The sequence below is a fragment of the Cupressus sempervirens genome, chromosome 3 (assembly GCF_028749045.1).
Source record: "Cupressus sempervirens isolate cs-2001-9-10 chromosome 3, ASM2874904v1, whole genome shotgun sequence".
Classification (NCBI taxonomy): Eukaryota; Viridiplantae; Streptophyta; class Pinopsida; order Cupressales; family Cupressaceae; genus Cupressus; species Cupressus sempervirens.
In genome coordinates, this window is record NC_143120.1 from 736,326,855 (window position 1) to 736,346,031 (window position 19,177).

At 35.3% G+C, this 19,177-nt stretch overlaps 1 protein-coding gene across 2 annotated transcripts in view; it reads left to right on the forward strand.

Moving 5' to 3' along the window:
- Positions 1-19,177, forward strand: part of LOC149568902 (putative 3,4-dihydroxy-2-butanone kinase) — a 227,899-nt gene that overhangs the window by 43,133 nt on the left and 165,589 nt on the right. For both annotated transcript variants that reach the window (XM_089821754.1, XM_089821753.1), the window contains exons 4-9: positions 3,078-3,190; positions 3,294-3,341; positions 3,572-3,643; positions 3,782-3,871; positions 11,137-11,310; positions 11,641-11,724. In XM_089821754.1, coding sequence (XP_089677880.1) covers positions 3,078-3,190; positions 3,294-3,341; positions 3,572-3,643; positions 3,782-3,871; positions 11,137-11,310; positions 11,641-11,724 — 581 coding nt within the window. The remainder of the gene's footprint in view (positions 1-3,077; positions 3,191-3,293; positions 3,342-3,571; positions 3,644-3,781; positions 3,872-11,136; positions 11,311-11,640; positions 11,725-19,177) is intronic.

Sequence of the window (19,177 nt, forward strand, 5' to 3'; positions counted from 1 at the left end):
TTTTCATCAAATTCCATGATATTATCTCGATCGTTTTCTTCTACATTATATATCTTATAGTTTGAAGGGTTACATCCTTTTGATTATATATATATATATAATTTTATTATTAATATTATTCCATATAAAACTAATGCCTTATTTAATATTATGGTAGTAATTAATAATATGATTTATATTATAACTTGTTTTAATATGTTTAATTTATGAATAGTTATTTAATATGTATAGATAAATATTAATATTTTATATCATATTTGATAATAGTTGTATCGGACTTAATAGAGTGTATGTATCTAAATATTATTATTCACACTAAATAGGATTCATGACAAGTCTGCAGCTCTCAAATTTGCTTGTCCTCAAGCAAATGATTTTATCTTAATTAATTCATAGCTTGTAAAAATACACCTATTAGTATATAATGGCCTATGAAAGAACATATGACAATGTTTTAATATTAAGTAACTAGATGGATTTTTCTTGGTCCTTTTCCAATTTCAATAGTGAATAGTAGAATTACTGTGCTTAGGTAGAAACAGGTTCCAAGAGGCTCCCTCATTAACAAAGCCCATTTTGGGAATCTTCTCCTCACTATGCCCAAATTACTCTACCTTTCACAAATTGCTTCTTGTGGCAAAGAAGGCAGTGGTAGGTAAGCCTCAACTAGATGAATGTGGGGGAAAGGGTGGAGAAGATTGAGCAAATTGAGCGATGAAAGGATTTGCAACCCTCATTGAACTATTGATTCATAGGGCAAGTGCTCTTGCGCTTAGGGCTACGGAGGATGGAGGAGGTGCGACGGGGAATAGATAGGGAAGATTCCACAACACGACTGCAAGCGAATCAAACATGGAGGGAGTGCTCCAAGAATTAGAGGAGTTTTGGGGGAGGAGCCACATAAGGTGGTGGACAAAGAGATCAAGGTCACTAGCTGTGAAGCAAAAGGAGTTATGAGTGGGGTGAGGGATTGCCTTAGGAAGGGTTGAGTGGATGGAGGGAGGGGATGCCTTGAGTATAAGGCTAAGGAGGGCGTGATTGGCCAAGGGTAGATGAGAAATGGTAAAGCGAGTGATTGAGGGGATGAAAGATGCATCAGAGAGAGCTTAGTCAACAACACTCGCGTTGCCTTGCAACCAACAATTGAAAAGACCTGAACTCGAAAAGCAGAATAGCTCATTTAGGATCTCCAAGACCGATGGCTTGCATAGCTGCAGTAGATGGAACTTGTACTTAGTGAGTGTGACTGGCTCTTTAGAAGAATGCTGGAAGTTGAGAACACCCAAGTCCAATTTAGTTGTGCACATCGGATCATACCTACAATTATGGAGGGGTTTCTAAAGGTCTCTGGTCCATGGATTAAAGTCCCCCCAGAATAATGATGTCTTTCATTGTTGAAAACTTGGTAATGTACTCATTCAGGTCCTTAAGGGTCTTTGCTCTCCATTTTGTGGCAGAAAATAACAAACTGCGATGAAGATGTCTTTGAGATGTGGTGTCGTTTGACCAACATAGATCCAAATAGCACTTGTTGAACTATTAGAATGAGCCACTTGAATACTCGAGCTCATCTCTAAAAGCAGACAACCATCAATAGCTAGAGGTGCCAAGAAGAGGAAGGGCAAGGCTCTCATGAGTCTTTGAAACAAGGAGAGTGTTTGCGGACCCAAAAGCATCTTGAAAATGACCTAGCAAGGACCATAAAGTACCATTGCTGTTCCAAGAGTTGACACGCATTAGAGGCAATGTGCAATTGTTTCATCAACAATATCTCTTATCTCATTTTGAAATGCCTTATCAAATGGATCTGTCTTGCAGGTGGTGGTTTGTGGTTTGTCTACATCTTCACCTCCCTAGAAGGCATAGGCAAGAAGGGAGGCCTAGAGGTTGGTTGAGAGGGTGGTGCTATTGTTTTTTGTTTCTTGGAACTATAGCCACCTTGTTTTCCATTTGCAACCGATTTGTCTGTGTCTTCTTGTTCTTTTATCAATGCTTCTATTTGCCTAGCTTACATTCCCTTCTTATTTGGCTCTGGGCCCTCACACATGTTAATCCCTTTACCCCGAAGGCTAAAAAAATGAATCTTGAGTTTGGAGTAGGAGCTTCTTTATTGTATGTCGCAAAAATTACATTTCGAAATGAACCCCCCACCTCTAGGAAGTTGAGAAATTCTTTGAAACTTCAAAACTTCGTCATAAACTTGAATTTGTTTGTAAAATGTGAAACAATCTATCAAAAAACCAAAGAAAATGGTGGAACTGCATACCTTGCCCACTCAAATTTGCTTTGCGGATGGTGGTATTTGGCACTCCACAATCAGTCTCCTTCAAATATAATTACCTCAGTTCAAACTAGTAAACTAGCAAAAGGAGAGAGCAAATGTGAAATGAAATGTGCTTGGAGGCTTCATATGGGGCTGTTTTTAGGGTTAGCAAGGAAAAAGAAATAAAAAAATCACTTTTCTATGTCTTTTTGGGCCCACTTTACTTTTTGGCCTGTCAATCTTGAGGGTCTACGACAGTCTGCGTTGGACCCTCCTAGGTCTGGGCTGGGTCTGTGCCCGGACCTGTGGGTCTGCACTTGGACCTGTGGGTCCACATGGGTCCTTGAGTGTGAGGAATCAGGCTGACTAACAGGTCTGGGAAGGGACCTCGCATGGACCCAGCTGGGACCCTTGCGTGAGCTTGGACCTGGTTTAGACATGGTCCTGGTTCGAGGGTCCAGGGTGCAAATCAGGCAACCTAGTCAAATACCACCAAGTGAACATTTTCTCTATCATTGTAGGTATTCTTTCTTGCAAGTTTGTCTGTTTGGCTCTAGAATCTAGATCATTGGTACTGCTTGTGTCAACTTTGACTTGCAAATGAGCTTATTGCGAGTTACTTATCCTTCAAATAGGGTTGTATATTATTTTCTGAAGGGTGATAGTGGGAAAAGTGTTTCCTGTAAAGGCAATGTTGAGAATGTAAGGATTGCAATGATATAGTATATGGTAAACCCTTTAATAAAAATTAACAAAATTAATTTCCAATCTAAAGTTTAACCATTGTTCGTTAATATAATTCTTTATCATACAGGAGGTGGGAGTGGACATGAACCTGCACATGCAGGTTTTGTAGGTGCTGGCATGTTAACAGCTGCAGTTTGTGGAGACATCTTTACTTCTCCTCCGGCACATTCGATCTTAGCTGTGAGTAAATTTCATTAAAGTTTGTATTTTGTTGGGCTGTGTATGATAGGTGATAGAAGTTATGATACTTCCATGGTGGAGCTAATATTAATGAGTTGTACAGGGAATTCGGGCTGTTACTGGGCCTCAAGGTTGCCTTTTAATTGTTATGGTATATCAGCTGTTCTCAGATCTTCAAAGATATGGTAGAATGATTTTCGTTTTATTTTATTTAATGATATAATGTGGTTTTTTAAAAGAGAACTGAGATGTAAATATAATTGTTGGAATAGGTCTACAGGAGTTTGATGCACTGGGACATGAATATGATTTCCTGCTAGTACATCTATGGAATTGTTTTATATGGTCTAGAAATTTGGCTAACGTCCTGGTCTGTAACAGAATTACACTGGTGACCGCTTGAATTTCGGTCTAGCAGCTGAGCAAGCTAAGTCTGAAGGATACAAAGTTGAGGTATGGAGTCTATGCAAGAGGTTATGTAGTGTTGATTTCTTAACATTTTTGTTAGCTACCTGGCCTCTATTGTCTGATTGATTCCAGTAAATGAATAAGATACCTTGTATTGTGTTGAATAATGATACATATTTGCAGATAGTCATTGTTGGAGAAGATTGTGCTCTTCCTCCTCCTCGAGGTATAGCTGGTCGCAGAGGACTTGCGGGCACCATTCTTGTTAACAAGGTGATTTTTTTGTAGTAATCTGCCATCATCAATTGGACTTCATTAACTATGCAGTTGCTGTATATTCCACTTTTTTTAATTTAGTCCTTGTTTATTTGTTGATTTTGAGTCAGAAAATATTAATTGATAATTTTATATGGTTATGTTTATCTAATTATCTAACTTTTAATATATTGACACATGTTCAAGAAAGGATTTGCGTAAAAGCAGATTAAATTTCTTTTAGATTTGATCTTTTTGTCTTTTCTATTTTCAAAATATAATTCTTACAGTCAATGTCTATTCTGCAGATTATAATCAGAGTATTGAACTTGATATGAGTTGAAGGTGAAGTCTAATCAATATTTAGAAATACTGATTACGAATTTTTGGTCTGAATGATATTTGATCTAGAAGAGCAGAGCATTAATTGATTATTATTGTTGCTCTCTAGACCAATCGGGTATGGATATAAATTCAGATTGTAGAGGCGTGTCAATGAATAGATATGCCTCCACATGAGTGGAAACACGTCCATTCATTGACACGTCTTTCCATTTAACAGATGTATTATATTACCTTTAACACTGCCTATTTAATTAGGCATTACAAACCCTAACTAAGGTAAATGATCAGTGATATTAACAGACTTGGATCTGTCATAAATAAGCAATAGTTTCTTTCATATCAATTTGCAGTCAATACCTATAATCAATAAAATAAATTGATCAGAATAGATCGATAGAATAAGTATTATACTTGGAGATAAAGATCAGATTTAGTGGACGATAATATATTTATTTCGATTCCAATGTGTATGTGTATGTATTAATATAAGCAAAGTATATTTGTATGTTAAATACAGATCAAATAGTTATATTATCATCCATCTTTATCTGAACAAAGCTATTAAATCAACAATTTGACTAATATTTTGAGGTTGATTTTGTAATGGATTAATCATGATTAAGTTCTTGTTTCTCCGATTGGGCAATTGATTGTATGGGTTTAGGTGTCACATTAATGAGCATTACACTTATATTATGTATATGGTGGAGTTATATAAATTGTATGGACATGAGCTACTACTTACTATGAAGTACTTAAATCAAGCTACCAGGGTGCTTTGAGTTAGTGAAAGGTCTAGAGTCACACTCTTGTGAGAGATTCAATGGTTACTGGATAAGAAGCATGGTTCAAAAATTTGTGCTTCACATTAACTCAACAGTCAAAAACTTTTTCTCAGATTGGAGATGTGGCAATGGCTTGATGTATTAAGAGTTCATGCTTAAATATGTAAAATATTGAATTTTAAAGAAATCATAGTTACTTTCTCAAATAGTTGTCAACATAAAAAAGAGTACAATGGATATCATGATGTGATAAATATTGTGACTGATCAGTTATCATAATCATAGAAAATTAGAAATCAATAAAATATTTTACGAATTGCTCTTGTTTAATGCTCCTCATTATTTGGTCTCATGAATTGGATAATAAGGATTCTTCCCTAGGAACAGTAGGGCATTTAAGCATATCATGAGTATCGTATACAGCAAACTCTCTCTATGCCTCAATGCATGCTTTTGTTTTTTGAGTCAAAATTAGTGATATTCTCTATGGTAAGTATTAACTCCATATTCACCGCAATCCAATTCGATATGGATTGGTATCATGCAAGTCGATTGTATCTTGAGTCTTTCCCTTCCACCTTTCTGATTTGAAGGCAAATGATGTCCTCAACAAAATTAGGTTATTGAGACTTGTTTTGCTCAACTTGGCACAAAATGGGAATGTCAAAAGTTTTTACTCTAACAATTCCTTCACAATTCTGCAAATAGAACATTTGTAGCTTTGTAAGAAAACTAAAGTTATGCTTAATAGTTATAGGGAGTCATGATTTAACTTTTGGATTAGGTCATTGATATTTGAATACCTAGAGGTGAAGAATTTTTTATTGCTTCATTGACGTTCAAATACATAGAGGTGAAGAAAAACACATTTATATCTTTGTAAATAAATTAGAATTGCACTTCTTGAACAAGTATATGAAATTATGACTTGGTTTTGGAAGGAATTAGTATTTTTTTAACTTTGACTTTTTCGCAATTCTCCTTCAAATGCCTAGAGATGAGGAATCACTTTCTCCTCTACACCTTTATAGAATATACATGTTCTAGAAAAGTATCTATAAGGGAATTGTCAACCATCACCAGTAGTATGCATGTGTTGAGGGCATCCACAACCTAAGGAATATGATAAGAAGATCTTGTGAGTAAAGTGGTAGGCAATTTCATGTGCATGTTGTTGGAGCTTCTTTTTTTGCTCTGATCCATTTTGTATCAAATTTTGCTTATTTTCATTTTTTCCTATAGGAATGTTAGATGACCACAGTTTTTGTCATCCGAAACATAATTTTATGGATTTTAATTTTTAAAAATTAAAAAAATATTGAATGCCAAACCTAACAATTTTTTCCCGTTTTAAGTCATGAAAAAGACTCTTTCCCATTAAGATAAGATTTTTTTTGTATAGAGAGCTGACTGCATCTCTATTGTTTTGTATTTCTGCAATTTTACGTGTTTCAGAGACTCCACAAAATTGGAGGACTTGGTCGCCATGATGTGAAAAGGATTGGGATATCAGAATTTATGGTTTCAAATGAGGAACATGACAAAACACCAAGATTCTCCAGGTTGTGTCTTTCAACAATGTAGAGAATGTTGCCAATAAGGGATTTCGTGCTCACAAACCTTGAGCTGAACCAATTCCAAAAGTAGAACTGCATGAGGCTTTCCCAAAGAAAAATGTCAGAAATAATAAACTCAACATACCAAATGAGCTCTCAAAACCCCTTTTTATGAGCCTTTTAGAGAACTTTTCTGAAACCTCCTTAATCATTTTAATAGTTAAGACTTATAACTACCAAAAGTGATGTAATTTTCTTTTAAAATATTCTTTTGGCACTTAAAGTAACCTTTAAGCATACCATCATTTAAAACTTTCCATCCTCTTTACAACGAGCTATAATACTGAGATGTCCAATAAATATATGTAATTAAGATGACAACATTAGTGAAATTAATTATATATAGCTCAATAAGACGCCTAATTAGTGAGAATGGTTGAAATGCATTGAAATTGATATCTGACAGCATAGGAGTGATCCCCAGGATATAATGGATCTGACTGGTTGACTAAATGCTCCCTCCATGAATTTTGCAGCCCAAAATAAAAGTCAATAACATCTGGAAGCGTCAAATAACACCTCTAAACCCTTTTAGCTCACCAATAACATCAAATTCCCCCTCTGAACAAGTTGACACAAGAGATAATTGTACTGCTAAAGAACCTTAAAATGGGGATATCACAAAATTTAATGTCAGTCTGGGCCAACCAAATTTGATGAAGGAAGAAACATAGTTGTGCGAAAGTAACTCACTGCTTTAAGTGTTTGATAATTTTGTTTTAATTTCTGAAGGGTTGTTTGTCATTATTTGCCCTTTGTATGGACCAATTAGACTTTTACAAGCCTTCCCAGTGGCATTTAGAGCTGTTTGATAATTGGGACAAATTATATGTGTGTTGCCCATATAATTAGTGAGCTCAGTAAGCATATTTTCATCCTACGATTGTCGTGTTATGCTCTTCAAGTAGAGCCTTTGTTTGTAATCTTGGGTTTAGGTGATTGGAATGGTGGTACGGCTCCATCTTTGTTGGCATTTTTGCCATAGTGAGTTGCTTCATAATTGAGTTGTGTCCATGGTTATGTGTTTTCTGTTATTCAGTTTTTTGTTCATGGTCATTATGCAATGCTATCTATGCTGATTTTGTTTGCAGCACTAAAGTAAGCAAATTAGCTCAATTTTAATTTTGATTTTTGTATGCAAAACACCTTGAAGTTGCCTTGGTTTTTTATTTGAAGCACATTCATCTTCTTAATGGAAGTAAGCAATATAATCTTACTTTGCCCTGATAAGGAGACTAAATGCTAGCACTGCCTCTACATATCTTAACCAAATTTGATTCTTTCTATGAAATGCAGCCTTTATTGTAAAAAATTAAAAAGGCATCTGGCATCATACTTATATTCCACAACTTAATAATTTATTTCTATTCATCATTTTATTTTCTTCAACAATATACATTGTGAGTGGACCTAATGGGGATATGGGTAAGAATCTGGAATGTGGTGGGGTATGAACACAGCACATTCTATTGGTAGTAGAGAAAAATAATAATACGTTACTCTAAAAAGCAGATTAAATGCCACCAAAGCCTTATCACACTTATAACCCTCAATTGTTGTAACAAGGAGACCAAATGCAATGGCATTTACTTAGCTTCATTATTTTTTATTCTTTCTTTGAAATGCAGACTATATGCAAAAAATGCATCCACAATTCCTCTTCTCAATGGAAGTAAGGTTTAAATTAAAAAAAAAAAACTTTGCCTTAAGAAGTAGACCAGGTGCTAGCACTGCTTATACTTATCTCAATCAAATTTTATTCTTTTTATGAAATGCAGACTATATTGCTAAAAATGCATTTGCATCACACTGATAAGCCAAAACTATATAATTTCTTAATATTTGTCCTTTGCCATAACAAGTAGACCAGGTGCTAGCACTGCTTATACTTATCTCAATCAAATTTTATTCTTTTTATGAAATGCAGACTATATTGCAAAAAATGCATTTGCATCACACTGATAAGCCAAAACTATATAATCTCTTAATATTCATCAAATTTTATTTTCCAACCATATACAGTATGAGTGGGCCTAATGGTCAATTGGTGTACACTTCATAAAAGGGGATATGGACAAGAATCAGGAAGGGGATGGGTTATGTACTCGACACACTTTATTTGACAAGATATAATGTAAATGGAAACACAATCTCTATGTGGGGCTTCTCAATTGGGCTCCCGTACATCAAATAGGTGCTTTTTTGTTGGTCACCTATAGAATGAGTGCCAATATTTATATCAGTTGATCAACACTGTCTTTTGAGTTTCTTAGACTGCAGGGCTGTTGATGATTTACAAGATGGACGAAGTTTTTGACAGGCCCTCATAAGATATGTCAGGGCAAGAAAAAACTATGACTTCTTACCAGATTCTTTTTAACTGGAATGCATTTCCTGTTTAATTAAACAATGTTGATTATTTTAATCTGTGTCATGCTCTTATCAATCTTTTTAAACCATTTGGGCTATGTATGGTGTTACCGTTTACGTGAAATAGTACTCTTTTAGTATGGAAGACATTAACAATTTGTGGACCTGTCTGGTGCTGTAAATACCATGGACAGATTATATATAGATGTGAATGTGCACAACACAGGAGATGGGAGCAATTTATGTCTGGTAAATGCTTTGTCCTCTTAAGTAGCAGTCTCTGAATCTTGTTTTTGCCAAGGCCTGTCAGATTTGCAATGTTTTAATTCCTGCTTCCAGCGTTTATTGTCCTGTATGTAATGTATTAATTATGACATATGGATATTTAATATTAGACGCCATGATAGATACCCTTTGGGCTTTGATATGGATACTATAGGATTGACAAATTTTGAGAATCTTTTGATGATGTCTTCGTTACCATTTTTTAAATTTTTAGCTGTGGAGTTGATTAATGCTTGTGATGGAGAGAAGTCCAGATAATATGAGAGAAGTGGGATTTGAAGTTTTAAATGAGAAGTGCTTTATTGTTTCTTCTGTGAAGAAAGGGGGTGGTTATGTAATAGCCTATTTGGATGGTCCAGTGATACCCTACTTTCTTATTAAGGAATGAGAGGTTCAACAATGGTTGAGCTGTACTATTAATAGTGACATGGACAAGGAATGGAGTCATATATGTCACTTTATGGTCCTGCAGACATAAGGTAAAATAGAACCACAGACTTTATTGTCACTGGTTGTTGACTGCAGTAAGAAAGATATGATTGTTTTGTTTGAGATGACTGTGTATTAAGTCAATCACAGTTTCAAGACTTGGACTCAGACTCGTCTCAGCAGCCGAAAATTTTGTCTCGGACTAGGGACTCAGGACAGGCTCTGTGAAAAAAAATTATTATTTCATATAGATTTGACTATGAATTAGTCACCATCCAAACATGTCATGAATTTCAAACTCTATAAATTTCAAACACTGTAATACAATAAAGTAATAAATAATAAATGTGTAACAGCATTATAACTATGTAGTATTTACATATGATGATATGTCAAAATGAAGAGGAATCAAATGCAATTGACATCTTTGTCGTTCCCCTCAGCATAACCTAATTTTTCAAGCCTTGAACTGCAAGATAAGTCAGTACCAAAATGATGATAGATTATTTCTTCAACGTTTTGTCATTCTCCTCCATTGCATCTGATTCTGTTGCTTCTGTTTGATGATTTGATCAATGTTGGATCCTTACAAATTTGCTTCTCAAATCATCTTCTTGTTATGTTGATGCTTTATTGGGGGACATGAGAAAACAAGACAAAAAGGCTCAGACAAGTACTCTTCGAGGCCAGAATTGTTGCAGGAGTTTGGTTGAGTGGGTTCAGCCAGTTCAAGGACTCCAGAGTTCAAACTGCAGTGCCAATGACTCAATTAATAGTTAATTTCTTTTGCATCAGCAATAGATGAGTTGAAACTACATAAATGATTTTTAATGCAAGGGAATGCATGGATGTGTTCTAATCAATATATAGCAGATTTGAAATTTTGAATAAAAGAATATTTTCAGGTCTCACCTTTAGCCAGTATGTATGCTTGGTGTAAGGGACCTTCCTTGTGGTAATGGATGGAATCTCACTGTACTTTGTAATATTTCAATTTCTTCTCATATCAGGTTTTTTCCCCATGGAAAAGCTTGGAAGCAAACCAGAAAACCTTGGCAATCTTCCTACACTCTTAGATGTGCGTGCATATATCTAGTCTGTTGAAAACCTTAACAAAATAAGGATCACCTTATATATATCAAACTAATATCATAGAGATTAAAAGTTTTTAAAAGCAATACCGTATATTTAGGTGATATAGTTGGCAACTGGTAAGGTATGCTATGCAAGAATTTGTACAATCTTTGGATAAGTAATTTTAATTTTATTGGTCAACTTGTTTTGATAGAGTTGTTTGTTGAAAATCAGCTTATTTTTGTTTTCTAAAGTCAGCAACTATAAAATTTTTATTGACCAGTCAATGGGGACCCTGCAACTCTTCATATTTCTGATTGATTTATAAAGTAATCTTTTTGTGAGGCAAGGAAAAACCCTGAGACCAGTTACTTTGCAGATTGCAGGGGCAGCAGCTGAAGCTGGTCTCTGTCTTGCTGATGTTGCTGCAGAGGCAAGTCGTGCAGCTCAAATGGTTGGAACAATGGGTGTGGCTTTGTCAGTGTGTACCATACCAGGTCAGGTCACATCAGATAGGTTAGGTCCTGGGAAAATGGAGCTTGGCCTTGGAATAGTAAGTCATGTTTGGTGATTGATATTCTATTTTCTTTCTCTATCAAAGTGATTTATATTATAGTGCAATAGTATTTATGATGAAATACTGGGTTGGCAATAGTCTTTATGCTTCATGGAGATATATCTTGTAGTTGATCTGTGTTCAATTATACATTTGATAAATTCCAAAATCCCTTGGATTGGTATTAGCATGAGCCCCCCTATAACAGTTGTGGGCGGTTTCTTTCATGCTGATGCCACTTTACCTTCTGCAGGATGTACCTGTGTTTCAAGTATTGGCACTCCCTTTCTGAGCTAATGAGCTAAGACATCTCGTCTACATTTGCAGCATGGTGAACCTGGAGCTGCTGTGGCTGATTTACAACCAGTTGAAGTCATTGTGTCCCATGTTCTTAAACAGATTTTAACCAAGGTATGCATGTATCTTTCTCCTAAGGTACTACATGGTTTCGTAGATAATATCAGTTTATGAAATTTCTAGATTTCTTGATCTTGGGTTTAGGAACTTAAGATGATGTCAAAAGTACAATGGAATATGATTTATGGTATAGGATAATAAAGCATTATCCATCGCAAGTTCTATTTAATTTATAATTATTTTCAAAACTCTGATTTTATTGTATAGTAACAGAAAAGATTATATAATGTATAATGTACATCACAAAGAATAGGTGAAGTCAATGCCTTCTTGTATGGATTTATTAGTCATGGCATGGGTCCACCTTTTGCCTCGAGATAGTCCTCCTGAAGAGGTGAAGTCAACGCCTTCGTTTTATGGCTTTAATAATCATGGATAAGGCACCCAGCTTCTCCAGTTATAATGAGCTCTAAAATATTTCTTATGTTTACTTTGATAATTCAGGAAGCAATACAAGTCCGAGGAATAACAATAGATTCACATAGTTAGTGTCATGCAATTATAGGTTAATGTTGAGCTTCACTTGGGGCCAACCACGTGAAGGTGGAAGCTCATTTGCTCCTCCCCATATTATATAAATTCCCTGTTAACATCTAAAATTCATTTATTTCATTAATAAATGCCTCGTTAACATTATACCATTTGATTTGATAAACTTGTGAATGCCACTCTGAATCAAGAATGCATATGCAACTGTGTTCTTTATGCATGGACAATAGGGGGAGCTGAAAAAACCCATCACGTTTACATTTATTTAATATGTCTATGCAAACCTCTAACAAAAATGCAAACCTGTTGGGTTTTTTGAGCTCCACCTGATGTCGTATGTATATGAATTGAGATTGCATATTGAACTATGGTGTCCTTTTGCATTGCCTAAAACCAAGAGATTCACATAGTTAGTGGTCATGCAATCATAAGTTAATGTTGAGCTTCAGTTGGTTTTGAGAATAGTTTACTATTCTCTACTAATCAGGGCCAACTACGTGAAGGTGGAAGCTCATTTGGCCCCACCCCCCCTAGCATCTAGATTCTTTGTTAACATCTAAAATCTTTAAGACAGGATCAATCTTTAAAGTACTTGGAATGTCCTCATCACCTCCTACCACTCTCAGGAAAAGTTTACATTTATTGCTCATGAGTAATTCGTAACAATTCTTTAGTGATTCTTGTACATCTAAGACGGGTACATCTAGGAATGTCCTCATCGCGTCCTGCATAAAATGAATCCAATATTACAAAATGCCCCCTAAGAAATAATAGTTCAAGTGAAATAAACACATGAGAAATGAGAGAAAAAGAGGAATCTATTTACCAATAGCCGTTGCCATTGCATCTATGGCCATGGTACGTGTTGAGTGAGTTTTATTGTTTTTCTGTTGTGCCAAGATCTCTCTATTTATATACATACATACATGCATGGACACACATGTGCGTGTATCTTTGTATATATATGCATATACATACATACATACATATATAGATATCACAAGGGCATGGCAACGAGATGCAGAGATCACAAGGGTACGGCAATGAAATGCAGCGATCACAAGGGTAGGACAGCGAAATCCTAGATCTCCACAATACATGCATAGACACACACATATAAACACACACACACACACACACATATACATATACACACATATATACACGCACATATACACACACACACACACACACACACACACACACATATATATATACATATACACATATACACACATACATACATACATACATACATCTGCATATGCAATTTTATCACCTTGAAATATTGTATTTGATCCTGCTAGCTGGGAACAATTGATTGTTCCTGCTATGATATGTTGTTGTAAAATTTCTTGCAAACTCTGCCCATTTTTCCTAGTTTGCATTATTTTTGTGTAGGATCTTGAGGTAAGTCACTTAGCACGTGTTGAGTGACTTTTATTGTTTTATTATTTGGATTCTGGAATATGTATGTAGCTGGATCAATTTTTCTATTGTGCCAAGATCTCTTTGTATATATACATATGTATATATGTATATACATACATACATATACATAAATAATAGTAATATATGTATTGCATTTGCATTTGCTTTGCCATTGCTTATAAGAGTGTTTCACCATTGGGAACCACTTCAACATCCTTTGCATGGTTTAGAGGTAATGTCATTGTGTCAGTGAGAATAACTTAAGTGAAGAGTTGAGTGTAAGCAGTTACTACCTTGAACCTATGCTACAAATTCTTGGGAGCCAAGGGACCCTAAACCTATGCTATGTTTTCTGGAGACATGGGAGAAGTTACTACGGGCTTCAGTACTTCATAACATTCTGGATCATATAGTGATGCCCAAAGTAACAACAGCAGTAGATACTTGGGATCCTTAGAGGAATTTGTAATCAACCCAGCTAATCAACAACTAGACCAATTTAATTGGGTTATGGCTCGGGCATGTGCTATTCCCATTTATCATATGGTTGCAATGTTGGAGGCAACATTTTTTCCAATGTGGCAGTAGGTTTTGTATCACTGGCTTTGTTCAAGTCCTGATTTTAACGAAGTAACAAAGTGGTTTTTAGGGTGGAAAGGACTATTTCGTCTCGAGCTTCTTACTAATGAGAGGATAAGAAGTCAGCTAAATGTAGCCCTTGAAATGATAAATCAAGCTGTAGAGGGTACGAATATGGAACAACCCGGGGCTAGAGAGAATGTAAGCTATCTTAGGGTGACGGAGCAGCGCCAATTTGAGGCACTTCAGCAGTAACCAGCAGCAATATATGCTTAACAACAAGCCTTAGCTTCCATGGGCAGTGGGATTCACCCAAATAATTCCATGGGTGCACCTCAGTTGAGTTTGAAGGAAGTGATTGAAATATATGCACAAGAACACGACATCCAATTTTTCTCTAAAGTGGGACGCACACATGATGGTCGTCAAGTTTATGGCTTTGGAACTCTCAGTATCTATCTAGAGGCACTTCAGTAGTAACCAGCAGCAACATATGCTTAACAACAAGCCTTAGCTTCCATGGGCAGTGGGATTCACCCGAATAATTCCATGGGTGCACCTTAGTTGAGTTTGAAGGAAGTGATTGAAATATATGCACAAGAACACGACATCCAATTTTTCTCTAAAGTGGGACGCACACATGATGGTCGTCAAGTTTATGGCTTTGGAACTCTCAATATCTATCTAGATTCTGTAAAACAACAAGTGCTTGCATAATCTGGAGATAGATGGGTGATTGCATTATTGGAGCAGCTAGTTGAGATGCATTGTAATTGGACTAGAGGAAATCATTGATAAAACAAACATATAATGAAGAGGAAACTTGAAAACTTGAAAGCTAAAATGCTGAAATGAAAGCTATTGAGGATCAAACACCTATCCCAGAGTTACAACACAATGTGAAGTTGATTTTAGATATAAAGCTATAAACCAAAAAAAGAAAACACAAGTCATTCCCCATTTGTTTTGATTTTGGAGAGCTGGACGCGAAAGAGGGTGGAGAGCTCTGAACATTGGTGGAAACTTCATTGTGGTGCCCTTGTGATTGTTGCATTTCGTTGTTGTGCCCTTATGATCTCTGCATTTCATCGCTGTGCCCTTGTGGTCGTTGCATTTCATTGTCGTGCCCTTGATCTGCGATTTTGTTGCTGTGCCATGCCCTTGTGATCTCTATCCCCTTGCTCTGCGATTTTCTTCAAGGGGAGAAGAGGTACCTATGTAAATATTCTTTTCTTTTCATTCTAAACATGTATCGCTTTATATTTCCCCTAGCAAGTGATTAGAGAAACTTCTCTTTATGTATATGTACATGTATATATACATGCCCACACACGTGTGTGTCTATGTATGTATGTATGTAGATATAGAGAAGCTTCTCTTGATGTATATGTATGTATATATATATACATACATACACACATGTGTGTCTATGTATGCATGTATATATACAAATATCTCTTTGTATGCATACATACATAGACACACTGTATATATACATACATACATTACATACATAGACATACACATGTGTGTATGTATGTATATATACACATACACACACATATACATATGTATATATGTACATACATACATATAGTGATCACAAGGGCACGACAACAAGATGCAGGGTTCACAATGGCCCGTCAACAACATGCAGAGATGCATAGATACATACATACATTTGCATATGCAATTTTATTACTTTAGATACCCAATTACGAAGGCTTTTTGTTCTAACAAAAAGCTTTTACTTTCCTTCCGGATTAGATGATAAGGTTTTTGCACTCTAAAAGATTACTCTGTTTGAGTGTATAGACATTGACGCTTTAATCTTACGTAAAAGCTTACCTTCGTACATTTTATGCCATGTTTGAAGGGGCAACAACTTTTCTACACAAAATTCTCCTTGGACCAAGTCTTTCCTCTCTACTAATTTTTGATAGTGGAGGGTGACTGCCACATAATAGTAATGTATAGATCATATTCATAATAATAGTGTACAAATTTGATTCATAGTTCAGAGAATTTGCTCAAGTATGCAGATTGCATTGTCTGCTCATGCAAACTAAGTTTGATGTTGGGGAGCAATTTACTAGTACATTCTCAAAGTGGGCCCTTGCTAGACGTTTGTGGAGAGTCTGGCAGAGTTTATATGATGTTCACAATGTCAATACAAGTTGAGACTAACACTCATATTCAGAATTTGTAATAGCTTTTTTTGTACCAAAGATTGGCATGACATTTCCATTCTTTCTTCCAACAGTCCATGCTAAAAAAATATACACTAAAGAGGCCGCATAACATTTAAAAAGATTTTCATTCTACTAAAGGGCTGGCTATGAACATGTAAGCACATATTTTTGCATACTTAGTTTGGTATGAATTGTATGAATAGTTTCGATTGATTTCGTCTAAGGAGAGTGAGTCTACTCATGATGATAATGACTCTGTGTATTGGGTCTTTAGAGTAGAGAGACTTACAGAAGATTAGATGTTGTTTCTAGCTCACATGTTCGCAATTGTTCACAACTCAAATGCTCTCCCATGGCCTGAGCTAAAACCCTCATTATTGCATCCAAAATTAAGGAATAAAATACTATTATGTCCCCGACGGAGAATTGAAATGCAATTTTTTCAGATTCCACTTAGCATTGTGTCGATAAATTCAAGAAATTCTACTACCATGGAAATTAACTTACATTGATTTTGAAGCTTAGGCCCGAACAACAGTCTAAAGGTAAATTGTTGTCAAAGAATGTGCTAAAACCAAGCAAGAGTACATATTTAGAATGAACATAGATATTGGCAACAATGAAGAAACATATAATCCTCTTATACATAATTAGAATTATGTCAGAGATGAACTCAAGAAATTGAGCAATTTAGTAATCCAAATCTGACCTTTCAATTACCACACTTTGTCCATCATTATCATTTTATCAAACTGCATAGCAGTTCTAGAGATTTATCCAAATAATAAATTACACTCATACAGAAAGCTCATACCGTGTTTAAATAAAATAATATACAGTCTAATTTTAAGAAAAATAATAGTCTTAAATGTATATGATTGAATAAAATAAACAAGAGTACTAGCTGTTGCTGTATAATTCTAGTATTGCTGATTATGTTAAACAAAATGTTCAATAAAACAAGTATGAAGTAACATGAATGGATCATCTACTCAATCCTATTATGACTTAATGTGAATGCATTTGATCATTACCTGGATGATATTATGCACAAGATCTTTACTCAATCACCAAGAGATAATATAATCTGTAAGTATAGATTTCTGCATATTTAGTCTGGTATGAATAGTTTTGATTGAATGCAAGGATAATTGCTTGTGTGAATTCAAGACATGAATGATTAATTTATTTTAGCACAAGTATTATGCAAGTGTGTATGTATGCATGTAAAACAATTCACATAGTGAACTGATATACATACATACATGCACATATGCATACAACCATCATAATTAGTTATTCTTGCATCGATCATACAAGGGCATGACACGACAACGAAATGCAGCGATCACAAGGGAACGACAACAAAATCGTAGATCTCCACTGATCTCCACCAACGTTTAGAGCTCTCCACCCTCATTTGGAGCTCTAACCCTCTTTCACGCACAACTCCCCACAATCAATCAAAACAAATGGGGAATGATTTATGTCGTGTTTTTTTTTGTTTATAATTCATAATCCACAATCCACAAGATCTCTCTGTATATATACATACATACATACATAGACATAGATATGTGTTTGTATGTATGTATTTGTACACATACATATAATATGTATATATATGTATGTATATACAATGTACATACATACATACATAAATACAAAGATACATATATACATACATACATACATACACATATATATACATACATACGTGAAAACAAAAATGCACTTTCCAAGAGTTTACAATTGTTCAACAAAATTAATGTTTTATAAGAAAATTCACCTGAAGAATTGTTAGCTCAGAAGCAAGAACATGGTGTTGAAACAATACAAAAAGTGCTTGACATGAGAAGTCCGCAAGTTAGGGTGTTGACCAATCTTGAAAACTTGAATTCTGAAATGAAAGCTATCGAAGATTAAACACCTATGCCAGAGTTACAACATAATGTGAAGTTGATTTTAGATATGGTAGAGGGAGATATTTGAAAGTTTGATAATCAAAATTTAAGGCATGAGAGTGAAGGAGGAGGAGCGGCTTTAGAAAGAGAAGTAGAAGGAGCGGCTTTAGAAAGATACTGCACGACATAAACAACAACTAGACAACATAGAAGATATTATGGTAGCCACTGGATAAAACCTAGGAAAGTGTATTTGCAGTAGGTACTATGACATTGGAATCACTTGCAAGTGTCTTGCAGAATTTACGGTCCAAATATCAGGAGGACTACAAGTTGTGCAATTTGTCATCTATTGCATCTGCATTTGCTTATAAGAGTGTTTCAAATATTGACAACAGTCTCCCTGCGATGATCCCGAGTATCAAATGCTTATAAGAGTGTTTCAAAGTTGGGAACCACTTCAACATCCTTTGCATGGTTTAGAGGTAATGTCATTGTGGCAGAGGCTTTTGCAAGGGAATGAGCCTTGTGATTATGACATTTACACAGAAGTAGAACTTGCTTTTTCAACTCCTTACACTCAACTCTTCATTGAAGTTATTCTTCAATTCCTTGCATATGCAATTTTATCACCTTCGAAAATTGTATTTGATCCTGCTAATTGGGAACAACAGATTGTTCGTTTTATTGTACCTAATCTGATGACAGTTCTATAGGAATTTGTAATCAACCCAGCTAATCAACATCTAGACCCATTTAACTGTGTTATGGCTAGTTTCTTTCTAAAAAATCTGCTATGATATCTTTTTGTAAATTTTTTTGCGAACTCTACCCATTTTTCCTGGTCTGCAT